Source organism: Hemicordylus capensis, chromosome 1, assembly GCF_027244095.1.
Source record: "Hemicordylus capensis ecotype Gifberg chromosome 1, rHemCap1.1.pri, whole genome shotgun sequence".
NCBI lineage: Eukaryota > Metazoa > Chordata > Lepidosauria > Squamata > Cordylidae > Hemicordylus > Hemicordylus capensis.
The window spans coordinates 228248623-228260951 of NC_069657.1; the positions used below are offsets into that span (position 1 = coordinate 228248623).

General features: G+C 42.5%; 1 protein-coding gene across 19 annotated transcripts in view; it reads right to left on the reverse strand.

Moving 5' to 3' along the window:
• PCBP3 (poly(rC) binding protein 3) overlaps window positions 1–12329 on the reverse strand; it is a 114443-nt gene that overhangs the window by 50740 nt on the left and 51374 nt on the right. For 14 of the 19 annotated variants that reach the window (XM_053286235.1, XM_053286237.1, XM_053286241.1 and 11 more), the window contains 4 exons: window positions 11007–11123; window positions 10456–10587; window positions 8770–8898; window positions 4201–4344 (listed from right to left, as the gene is read on the reverse strand). In XM_053286235.1, the coding sequence (XP_053142210.1) occupies window positions 4201–4344; window positions 8770–8898; window positions 10456–10587; window positions 11007–11123 (522 nt within the window). Of the gene's footprint in view, window positions 1–4200; window positions 4345–8748; window positions 8899–10455; window positions 10588–11006; window positions 11124–12329 lie in introns of all 19 variants that reach the window. The other 5 variants (XM_053286249.1, XM_053286248.1, XM_053286253.1 and 2 more) reach the window with 3 other exon arrangements.

The following is a 12329-nucleotide window of genomic DNA, read 5'->3' on the forward strand; positions in this document are numbered from 1 at the left end:
ATCAATGGCTACTAGTCTGGTGGCTATTGGCCACATCCAGTCTCAGAGGCAAGATGCCTCTAAATACCAGTTGCAGGGGAGCAACAGCAAAGAGAGAGGGCATCCCTTCACCTCTTACCTGTGGGCTTCCCAGAGACATCTGGTGGGTCACTGTGTGAAATAGGATGCTGGACTAGATAGAACGTGGGCTTTATCAGCAGGGCTGTTCTTATGTACAGCAGGGTGGTAGAATCCTGAGGTGGCAGACTGGACTATATGCACTTGAGATTCCAGGTGGGGGAAGGGAATAACTTTTTTTAAGGATGTCTGTAAACACTCTCTGAAAGTAGAAAACTAGCATTCCAGAGACAAGACTATGCTAAAAACCCAGTCCCCAACATGCTAGATTTATACTGCAGTGTAAATTGGCACAGTCCACTCTACCACCTTGGGAATTTTGTCAGTGCATTCTGCTGCACATGCATACTATGTCTGCAGCCACCCTAGAAACTGTAGTATCTCTGGTATCACATTCTGGAAAACAATGGAAAAATCTAGGTTTTGTTGTACAGGCCAATGCATTAACTCACATTAGAACAAAGCAATCCTTATATGCGACTAGTCAGAGGGCTGTAGGCCACCTCCAGCCTCAAAGGCAGTTTGCCTCTGAGTACCAGTTGCAGCAGGAGGGAGGGCATGCCCTCAACTCCTGCTGTAGGCTTCCAGCAGCATCTGGTGGGCCACTGTGTGAAATTGGATCCTGGACTAGCTGGGTCTTGGGCCACATCCAGCAGGGCTTTTCTTATGTTCAGTCTCTGGATATAGACATAGTGAATCTGGATGTCATTTTCATGTCATTTTTGTCTATATAAAGCAATGCAATGGGCAAGAAGCAAATGTTCTTTCCTACCATCTCTTCATGAGACTTGCACAAACTCAAGGAGAACCACAGTGTTTATGGTTAAGAAAGGCTAAGGGTCCAGAGCCTATTCGTTTATTCTGTGAGGATCATAATATCCTGTATGCAGAAACAGTTCAACAGATATAAGAACTAGTTCTATGTGAATGTGGCTTTAAAAATAGTAATTCTGCATTCTGAGGTGACCATAATAGATTCCTGTCAGGGTGATATCTCTTACATCCAGATAAGAGTTCTATGGCCAGGAGGATGGTCATAAATAAATTCAGTTCACCTGGGCTTGATGGCATTCACATAAGGAGCTTGAAGGAACTAAGTGCCAGAGACATTGGCACTGCAAATGATACATAATTTAATAACTAATCCCAGAAGATTTTAGTAAGGATGTGCATAAACCGAGGTCCATTCACTGGTTTGGCACCATGGGGAGGGGGCGGTGAGAGGGATCTTTAAAAAAGAGGAGAGCATGTCCTTACCTGCTTTCTGCCACTCTATGCAGGTTCCTGCTATGATGGTGTTGCCCCCAAGAATGTGCACATGGCACCAGTGGCATCTGCATGCAGTGGATCTTTTTAAAAGATCCTGCTTGCCGCTCGCCACTTCCCTCCCTGCAGTGACGAACCTTGGTGCACAAACCTTGGTCCGTGCACATCTCTAGATTTTAGGCCTGTTCACATATCATGTTCAGTGTGAACAGTGTACGCAGGTACAGATCTGTACACAGGTACAGTCATTCAAGTTATGCTGAACTCAGGTACAGCAGTACATTTTCTATCCATACCATGTATTTGAAGGATCTGTATCCAGGTTCACTTTTACAATGAACACAGGTACAGTCATTCACACAAATATGCGTATGAGTGTACAGACAACTGTACATTCATACAGCATGTCTGACAGGATCTCGTCTCAAGGTAGATGTTCTATGAAGAACTGGGGAAAGCAACCATGGCTGAATAGTAAGGGTTTCCCTGGGACAAGTAGCAAGTCCAAAGTTTTTGAGGAACAGTTGTGGCAACTAATAGGATAACAAGGGAGTGGTGAGGCACATCATGATATTTATATAAGTTAGTCAGGCTTAGTAACAGTGGTGCCCTGAGCCCCTCTAAAGGCTGTGCCAAGAAATATAGTTAGCATTTATATTGTGGGGGACAGAAATTCATAAACCTTAAAGTTGATCATGAGCTTTTGAAGTAGATCATGAGATCATGGAACTTCCATAGTTCCATTTTATGAAAAGATTCATGATTGAATCTTTCCATAAATCAGTGTATAATGATGGATTCTAAAATGGCTTGCTATGTGAATGTACAAAACATTATGAGGAGTGAAAATCTATTCATGAAATCTTCCCAGAAGACTGGTGAAAACAGTTTCAAAGGTCAGTTTGTGAACCCTTTGGGGACAGGGAGCCATTTTATTTAATAATACCTATGTAAACCGCTTTGAGAACTTTTGTTGAAAAGCAGTACATAAATATTCTTCATATTCATATTCTTAAGTTATATAAGATATGTCTGATTTCACAGGATCCTTTTACTGGACTGGCTACTGAAATGGATTTTGTTTTTGCCATGTTTTTGTTTTTGCCGGTTGCTGGATTGTGATGTTGATGATATACTTTGTTGTTTTGTTATTCCTTTCATGTTGAATTTTATTATTCAACTGCCACAGGAGCTTTGGCTAAGAGGCTGCTATTGCTACTACCAGTACTTCCCATGCAATATAAGAAGCCTTCTTTTATCCCCAACCTCCTTCTCCCCTTCTGCTCCAAACACCAAGACTTTATTTATTTCATTCTATTTTGAAGTCTTTAATTTTAGGACTTTAAAATGTTATGAGGCTGTCTTACTCTCCCTTTTGAGAAGCAAAAGCTGGACCCAAAGCTCTTTTATCAGGTTACTGTTTTAAGAGAAGAGGTAACAGGCACAATATTGATAAAATATTTGGTGCAAGTTCATAAACAATTGGTAGGGATCAAGATGGCATTTCCCCTCCAAAAAATCATTCAGGAGTAACTGACTGAAAACACCCTTGGGTAACACACTTGGACACAGTCAACAGCAATTTTCCAACTGGCAACTGATATTTAAGAGAAAAATATTTAAAACAGATGCTCAGTTCTAATCCTGTTGTGAAGGAATGTGTTTATATCATTTGGTTCCATATTTTGCTTCCATTTAAAAGCATTTGTTATTATTTGGAGGACATCCTATGCATTACATAGTGCTTATTTTTGACAGTATTTGCTAGAGTATCAACCAATATACAAAATGAACTAGTTATTTTATAGTCAAGTGACAGGTAATGCAGGTGCAGAACTTCATATCAGCAGTGGATACTTTTCAAATGGATTCTGTCTTATGGAACCAATTTTTTTAAAAAATTGATGCTAATATGCAATGAGGTAACAGTAACCTACAGAAAACTGAGATTTATTTAGAAAAACTTTGAAATGAAATAAATAAATTTTAACCCATTATCAACACTGGGTGAGACAAATTTTTCAGATAGGATTTAGATACTTGTGTCCTGAGATTCCCCCCGCCCCCCAAAGTCTATAGTTACACTAGAGTGCTGTTCATAAAAACAGATCTGAAGATAAAGTATAAAGATATGAGATAAATCAAATGTCAATCTTTAGATCTGTTTTTATCTTTAATGTGATTTTATGCAATTTGCTGAGCACATAAATAAGCAAATATTTTTTAAAAAAACAATAACCACAGACATTGCAAGACCAAATGTACAGCACATTACTTTGCAACTAAATGTTAGTATTGCACTGAGGGTATATAATACATCCTGCAATGCATTAGAATGTGATCTGATTCAGAGGCTACTCTCCTCCTGTCTCTCTCCTAGGCATGTTTGAAGAGGGTGCAAACTCATCATCCAATGCATGTATGTCCCAACTGAATGGCTGAATTCCAGATTGTGAATCATGCTGTTTAATCTTCCTCTTAGATTGTATTTCACATATCCTCATATGTTATACCCACAAGTGGATGTTCAGCAGGGCAGGCGTGTTCTGTGGGCCAAATGGGAAAGGGCATTCTCTCTTTTTACACTGCACGTAGGCAGGAAGTTGAGAGAGAGGCTTGTCCAAGCCAGGCCACTGCCTGTGAGCTTCCCCTGTGGGAAATGGCTTCCATGCTGCTGATCCACGAAGGGAGCAGCGGCAGCAGCCAGTATATCCAGCCGTTCTGCCGATAAAGAGCTTTGAGTCCCCTTGCGCGGGCACAATAAGAATGGGATGATACCATGCAAGTGAGAAGGCGAGAAAACCTGAGAGCACTAACGGGCAGCGGCTGGTGCTGCAGTAAAAGGCTGAGGTTGGCAGTGGAGGCCGCAAGCGGGTCGGCTCTGACCTGGCCACCTGCAAAAATGACAGGGGTGGAGGCGGGCTTTGGGCGATAGGGGATGGTGGCACCTTTGGGTGGGGACTAGGAAAGGGGACAAGGAGAGGGAGAGAGATTACATTAGACCAACGTTCCTGAAACATTCGCAAAAAGAGAGTTAGAGAGCAACCCAACACACGGACGAATGAGGCTAACTGCAGCACTCCATTCTCAGACAAGAGTGTAGCTAAAGAATCACAACTGAGAAAAATGGCTCTACAATGAATCTTGTTTAGCATTTATATGGTCCTTCTGAGTTTCCACTCAAAAAACATCACATAACCTTACCTCCACAATCCTTACAATCACTCTGAATGTGGTAAGGGCATCCGTGAATTAGCTGAGGTGAGATTTGAACCAGGGCTTTCTGGTCCACAGCCTACATTCTTAGCCACTAGGCCATGCTCCTTTGCAAAATTGTCCCCCCCACCCCGAAGATTTGTTTGAAATTTCCTCAGCTTTATTCAGCTTCATGCCTCATTGGCATCCCTACATATTACTAACATGAGAAGTTCAGCTACTGAGAAAGCTATGTTTATTGCATCAAATGTAGACTTGACATTCCTGCCTTCATCATTTCAAGGCTAGACTGCTCTGCAATGTACTCTATGTGGGGAATTTACTGAAAATTGTTCAGAAGCTTCAGCTGATGTCCAATGTAGCAGGCCATCTCACAACAGGATGAGCCCCCATGGAGAGGACATTAAACTAGCAAGCCCACTATTGTCATCCAGGCCCAATTCAAAGGGCTTATTTTAACCTATAAAGCCCTGAATGGCTTACACACCCATTCAACTTACTGTGTTCCACTGCACCCTCTCAGATCAGCAAAGACTACTCTTTCTCTTTATGCATTTTTCAGCATAGGATGATATTGTTAGTTTAACAGCTATTACAAATGATGAACTTTTAAACCTTTTGTCCTTAAATGTTTCCACTCCCCTTATAAATATTACTTACTAAGGCTTTTCTCATGACCAGCCTAACCCTGCTTGTGAAGCAGTGGGATGCTCACGGATCCCTCCGCTCCCTACCTGCCCAACCCTCATATTTAACCCGGCTATTAGCTGATGTTAAGAGTGCTCTCTCACCCTTAACCCAGCTACTGCACTCTATACCGGTTACAGAGCGCCTGTCTGCCGGAGAAATCCCCAATGCAATGGGGGGTCCCTCCATCCTGCTCTGTGCAGCTCCAAGTAGGGCTGCCCATGTGGGCGTGTGGGAGGCACACCAAAGACAATTTGCTTGGTCATCTGGGGGGAAGGTAAGTGGAAAGTAGCCTTCCCCCCACACCCTCCACACCTGCCCAGGGCAATCATGAGAATCACCCCATTATGTACTAATCAATAACGATGATGACCCATTACTACTTTTACCAAACTAGGAAATGTTTCCACATTCTATTAATTTGTAATAAATTGCCTTGCTCTGATAAAGAATGTGTTCAAGTGTTGCACAAAGTCACTGCTTTATATATAGTACACCATCCCTTTTCTGATGTAGCACAACAAACAGTTTAGCCACACGTCAGCCTTTGGAGGGATTGAGACCTATATCGCAGGTGACTGAGGCTAATCTCAGTATTTTAAAAGTTAGTTTTTGCAGTACTGTGTTCACCTAACCCCCACCTCTTACCCAAAGATGAATATAATTCAGTAGACCCATACCATATGGTACACATGTGATACTACAGGGGTTTTCTTGTGGTGACAACCCTTTTTTCCTGCCAACCAAGTAAACCTCCCTTTACATTAGTTTGCAGAGACATAGACCCAGGGCATGATACCGCCTTGTGTGGGCCTTATTTCTTCTTCCATGCCAGGCTGACAAGATCAGCACTAAGTTTCTCAGCTTGTCTAAGCACTTATTTCACTTGAAGTACTTGATTTGGTAAACTTATTGATAGTTTTCTAATCTTTACTACTGAAAAGATTTCCAATGCTGCCTGAACATCCTTGTCCTAATTTATGGGCGTAGAAATGCTTCAGATGTATGTAATGTCATTGTTCTTCTGTTCTGGTGTCATACTTATACTTTAAGTCCATAAATGAATAACAGAGGCTCTGAGGATTAATAAGCCTCTCCAGCCTACCATCTTAATTACAACACCTATGTGTCAAGTTCAAACATCAAGGGCAATTTTGCAGATGTGAATACTGAAGATATCCAAGCCGATAAACAAATCCTATCTGTTTGGGCTAAATTTTGTGGGTTAAGGTTATGTAGTAGACAAATTGGAATTATCATGGTTTTATAATGATTAAATTTTATTCCATGCCAGTGGACTACCTTTAGGTTATTACCTAAAGCCTTCATAGTGAGGGAGAGCATACACTTAAATATATAGATAATTCCTTGACAGTTGCTTAGTTGTTATGTAGAGCCCCTGGTGGCGCAGTGGTAAAACTGCCGCCCTGTAACCAGAAGGTTACAAGTTCGATCCTGACCAGGGGCTCAAGGTTGACTCAGCCTTCCATCCTTCTGAGGTCGGTAAAATGAGTACCTAGAATGTTGGGGGCAATATGCTAAAATCATTGTAAACCGCTTAGAGAGCTTCGGCTATAGAGCGGTATATAAATGTAAGTGCTATTGCTATGTATGAAGGTAATATTTCGAGAAGAACTTGTAGACTGTCCACATCTAGGAATTCTTGTGGAATAAACCAAAGATGTAGAATTGACTGACAACAGCTTATCAGTGCGCAAAACGAAGGTGCAAGTATAGCATGGGGCCATCACTCAGAGGTAGAGCACAGCCTCTGAATGCATAATGTCCCTGTTCAAATCCTGGCTCTCCAGTTTTAAAAGGCTCTTAGAAAGCAGGAGCAGGAGAGAATCTCTTTCTGCTCAAGGCCCTGGAGAGCTCTTGTCAGTTAGAGCAAACAGTACATAGCTAGATGGACATATGCTCTGGCTCAGTATAAGACATATTCATAGAGTACTGTGTAGGCCAAGTACTTGTTATTGGGGATGTGGGGGATGTAAGGAATGGATCTGTTTTCTATAATGCTCACTGCTGTTAAAAAAAAAATCAATTCTGAGTCTAGCAACAGTAAAAATACCTCAGTGGGGCTCATGAGAATGAATGTGAAAGGGGAGATATGGAATGGGGTTCTGGGATGAATAAGATCTTACCAAGAAGATGGGGCTCATGGAAGTGACCTGAAGCAAAGATGCTCTGATCTACATTGGGTTGAAAAGGGTTTAGCATAGAAAGGGTTTTAGCATGACAAAAAATTGTTGAAAATAGGCTTAAAATATTTCCCCACTGAAAAGTGTGTGAAAAGCTAAGTTTTTAGTTTGTGAGACTATAGTAAAAAATACTAGCATGTACGTGTTTTAATAGTGGAACAGCCTACACTTGATTCCACTTGGCCACCATAAATTCACCTATGCAAAACTGTATTTATTGATGCAACATCCTTTTATAAATATCTATGAAACTGCAAGTTCTATGTAATCCAGAATTCTTCACACCAAACCTTGAAGCTATTCACATGTGCAGGCAAAACCAAGCTAAGGAAGCCCAGCTCGGTTTTGCCTGTGCATGTGTACTGCCAGGATCAGGCCTGATCCCAGTGGCAAACCCACCTCTGGAGCCACTCTTCTAAACAAGGTTAGCAAGTGCTCTCCTAACCCTGTTTTTCTGATTGTCTACCAGCTCCCAGTCAGCTTTGGGGAAGGGAGATCCCCATAATGCACCACACACTCATGTGGTGCATTATGGGAGTTTTGGGGGTGGGACAACACATCCCGACACCCCAACCCTCCACGCTGCTGGCAGTAGCCAGCAATTGTCTGGGAGGGCAATCTGCCTGCACAAGAAGGAGCCCTTGATCGTTTGCCAGGAAGTAAGCTTTTTAAAGCTTCCTCCTTGCCCTTTTTATAAACAAAACTGACAACATTCCTCAGTACAATCTGAACAAAGTTTCTGTTTTTTGATAAAATTCAAAACATTTTCATAATCTTTTTGCTGAAAATATATGATAAAGACAGAAAAAACCCATGAACAATTCTGATGTTGTACAAGTGTGATTCAGCCTAGGAAAATCTGATGCTTGCTTTGCTGTTACTTTTGCATTTCTGAAGAACATAATTGTTTCATACTAAAGCACCATGGACCATATTCCACTACATCTTTTATTTATTCCCTTTGAGCCACTCCTCTGTGTGCACTGGCCTCTGAGCATTGTGAGAAATGACATGGATTGTTCTATCTCCTTTCTCTTTATCAGTGGCTGACTATATTACTTTAAGTCTTCTTGAAATCACCTTATGTCATCCATAAATGCCTTAAAGCCATTAGCATTTGAATGGTTTAGCAGTACATAATTAGTGTCTTACCAATACCAAACAATTAACAGCAATACCAAACAATGAACCAATTTTGAATCACAAGAAATGTAGCATGTCCAAGTTTTCAGCTGGTATTTTTTCCTGTATACTTTACCCCCATTGTTACAGACTGTACCTCCAGCATCACCACACAGATCTGTTTTACACATTGGATAATTGCATCGGGGGTCCCCGAGATGGTCACTGCCCTCTCTGTGGAGTTGGGCAGCATATCCCCCGCCACTTGAACCTGAGCTCCTGTTGACTGGAGAAAATTAGGAAGGAAGGAAGGAAGAGAAGAAAAGAAAGTAAACAGCTTACTAGCTCTGAGAAGTCACTCAACATCAGGTTATAATCAGTGAAAGGGGAGTAGTAAAGGAATAGTGGATCTACTCCTCTGTCTGCTCAATGATTATCCTGCAATTGCTAGTTATCTACATAAGGAAGATAAAACATAGTGAAAAGTAATCTTGTTTCTTCTTGCCTTAACACCTGCAGTGCAATCCTAAGCATATTTGCTCAAAGCAAGTTCCACTTAATTCAACAGGATTTACTCCTTTGTATATGTGCTTGAGACTCCAACCTAAATTAGTAGCAGCTTGTTCCCTCTTACAACTCTGGGGGCAAATGTGCTGCCCCACCCCATGTGGCCTGCCCTCCTCCCTAGCCCCACCCTCCAGGTCAGAGACTAGTGCTGACAGAGTGCACACTACACCCTTGTTGTATCACACTACCTGATACAGCAAGGACAAAGCAACACGCACTCTGCCCTTGTCTTGTGGCCTGCTTCTTGCTGCCACCATGTACCTCCTTCCTGCACAAAGTTTGCTTGCTTTTGGTGCTAGTGAAGCATGTGGCAGCAAGAGATTGGGACTGGCAAAACTGCATGCACCTCAAAGCTGGTGGGAGAGGGGGAGAGTGGCAGAGTCAGCTGTTTTAGAGCTGTTCTAGAACAGCATTTCTGTTCTAGAGGGCAAGGCTAGGAAAAAAAGAGGACGAATCAGGACTGGGAACTCAGAGGCGGCAGTGGAAATGAGGCTGGAGAGGCAGCAGCAAGCAGGTAGTGGACTGTGGGCTTTACTCACCTACCTGCTTGAGGCTGGCAGGGAGGAGGCCCGCACTCATTACCCCTGGGCGCACTCACTGCCTGAGGCCGCTGCCTTATCTTGTGTCATGGGGGAGCTGCCCTGGCCTAAGTTGACATGGTGTAAAGCACTGGTTATTACTACCACTGCTATGAGATGGCAGCTATCTCTCTCGCGCGCGCGTGCTCGCACTCTCTCCTCCACATAACTCCCACAGGGGAGTCTTCTTCCAGAAATCCAGGTATTTCAGCCAAAAAATAAAACACCACTTGCAAGCACAGCTCTGTTAAGTGTGAGATCTATGTTTTATATAAATAATAAACAATATATGTCTTTTATATTATTCTACAATTACTGTACTGCATTCTTTGTCACCAAAATGGAATCAGCTTATACATACAGGAATTTGCTCAGAACTAGCCTACTAAACAAGCTAATTAAGGCAGAGTATGCCTTTAAGCCAGTTTGGTTAAAGTTAATGAATTCTGTCCCAGCTACTTTATGGATTTCCGCCATGGGCTTTTTTCAAGAACATTTTCTAGTAGTACTCCATTTCAAGTTGGCAGAGGTCATGAAAACGTCCTAGGCTCTCACCCTTATTTTGGGGATGTTTAGCTACATGAGGATCTACCAACAAGAGAATTTGCAAAATTAATCCTCCCATCATTCCTTTAAGAAACTTGTCTTTGCAAATGAGAAAACCACAGGATTTGTAAGCAAGAAACCACAGGCATTACCTCCCTGATTTCCTTAATCTTGGAGCCTCCTTTGCCAATCAATGATCCACACTGGCTAGCTGGCACAACCAACCTTAGTGTTACTGGTGGCTTACTGGTGGCTGTGCTGTTGCTCATTGAATTGATTATATCCTAAAGAAAGAAAGAAAAGAAAGCAAGAAAGAAAAGAAAGAAAGAAAGACCGTATAACACAAGTACAAATGCAACCTTATTAAAAATGAAGCAGACATTTTAATGATATTATGAGTGAATATAATTGCATTTTTCCTGCCTAGATTGTTAAGGTAAGATATAGCTTGCAAGATATAGCTTGCCAAGATATGACTGGCACAGTTGATTGCCAAAGAGCATGCAGGCAGAGGTTGGTTATAGCACAGTTGCAACTTGTTCCTTCCCTCCTCTTCCTTCTTGTAATTTGCTGCTTTCACAGATAGAATGTTATTCTTTCACGCTTTCACAGATATAACATTATTTGCAACCAGTTTTGTGGAGACATCCCTTCATCAGTAAGCCACTAATTCACTTTCTGTACATTTATTTATTAATTTTACCTCCTCAAACTTGTAAGCAATCATCGCAAAAGCCTTGAAGATGGCATCAGTGGGGCCTGTGATGGTCACAATTCTCTCTGGACAATTTCCCTCTGAGATATTAATTCGTGCTCCACTCTACAATGAAGAGACCACATCTTACCATTTATAGAAACCACTTATGGCTTGGCACCTAAGCCTGAGCATGGACCTGCCCATGCATTAAGTTTTCACTGGAGGGCTCTTCACCAAGTGCCTCCACAGTCTGATTGATTCAGTGGCAATGACTGAAAGGCCCTTCTCAGTGGTGGTGCCTATCTATGGAATGTTGTTTTCAGCAAGGCTTGCCTGATGCCTACTCTCATGTCCTTCCAGCACCAGGCCTTTTTATTTTGCCAGGCTTTCCCCAGTATTCACCAGCTGAATTATTTTTAACTTGCCTTTGTTGATACCAACACCCAGACTAACAAAGTGCTAGTGCAGTGACCATGCAGCATGTGCTTGGGGGAGGGTTAGGGCTAACCCTAACCCTTCCTTCTGAAGCCCAGTGTGCCCTGCTACCCACCACAATATGTTCCTGAGCTCACACAGCCCTAAGGAGTCACAATCAGCTTCAGAAGAAAGGGGAGGTAGACAAGAACTGCCCCTCCACCACAGCAGATGCTGCACATTCACTGCACCAGCATTTCGTTCGTCTGTACATTGGCTGTTGTGTTTCATTTTGCAGCTGCTTTTTTATTTTTACACTGTTGTTATTGGCTGGCATCATGTGTGGCCCTCTGCTGCCAGAAGGAGGGCTGCAGAGGGCTGTGAGTGTGCATGCCTTCAGCACCCATGCACTGAAGGCTGATTTTTGTAACTAAGCAGGCAGGGAGGAGGAGTGATTTTTGTGTCCCTCCCCTCCCTCCCCAAGCCCTTTCCCATTGTTTAAATTTGTAGAGTCATGAGACCCTCAGGGACAGATTTCTACAATGGGAAAGTGCTTTGGGAGGGAGGGGAGAAACACAAAAATCTTTCCTCTCCCCCACTTTTGTGCCCAGACTGCAAAGCTTGCACACCAACAATGAATAGGGAATCCCTCCCCACACTGAATGGGGGATGGGAACGTCTCCAAAGAGCAATGTGTCAACAAGCAGAATGTATTTTGATTCTGATCAGCAATATGTGATCTATATTCTGCAAAAATGGTGACTATCCCCAGATTTTAGTTGCCTGCACAGGGCTTTTATCTCTGGATGAGTCCATTATTCTTCCAGCTATTAGGCTGAAGGGCCGTATGGCTACCAAACTACCATTTGTGAAAAGCAATACATCTCCCAAACACAAATGCATGCCATTTCCCCC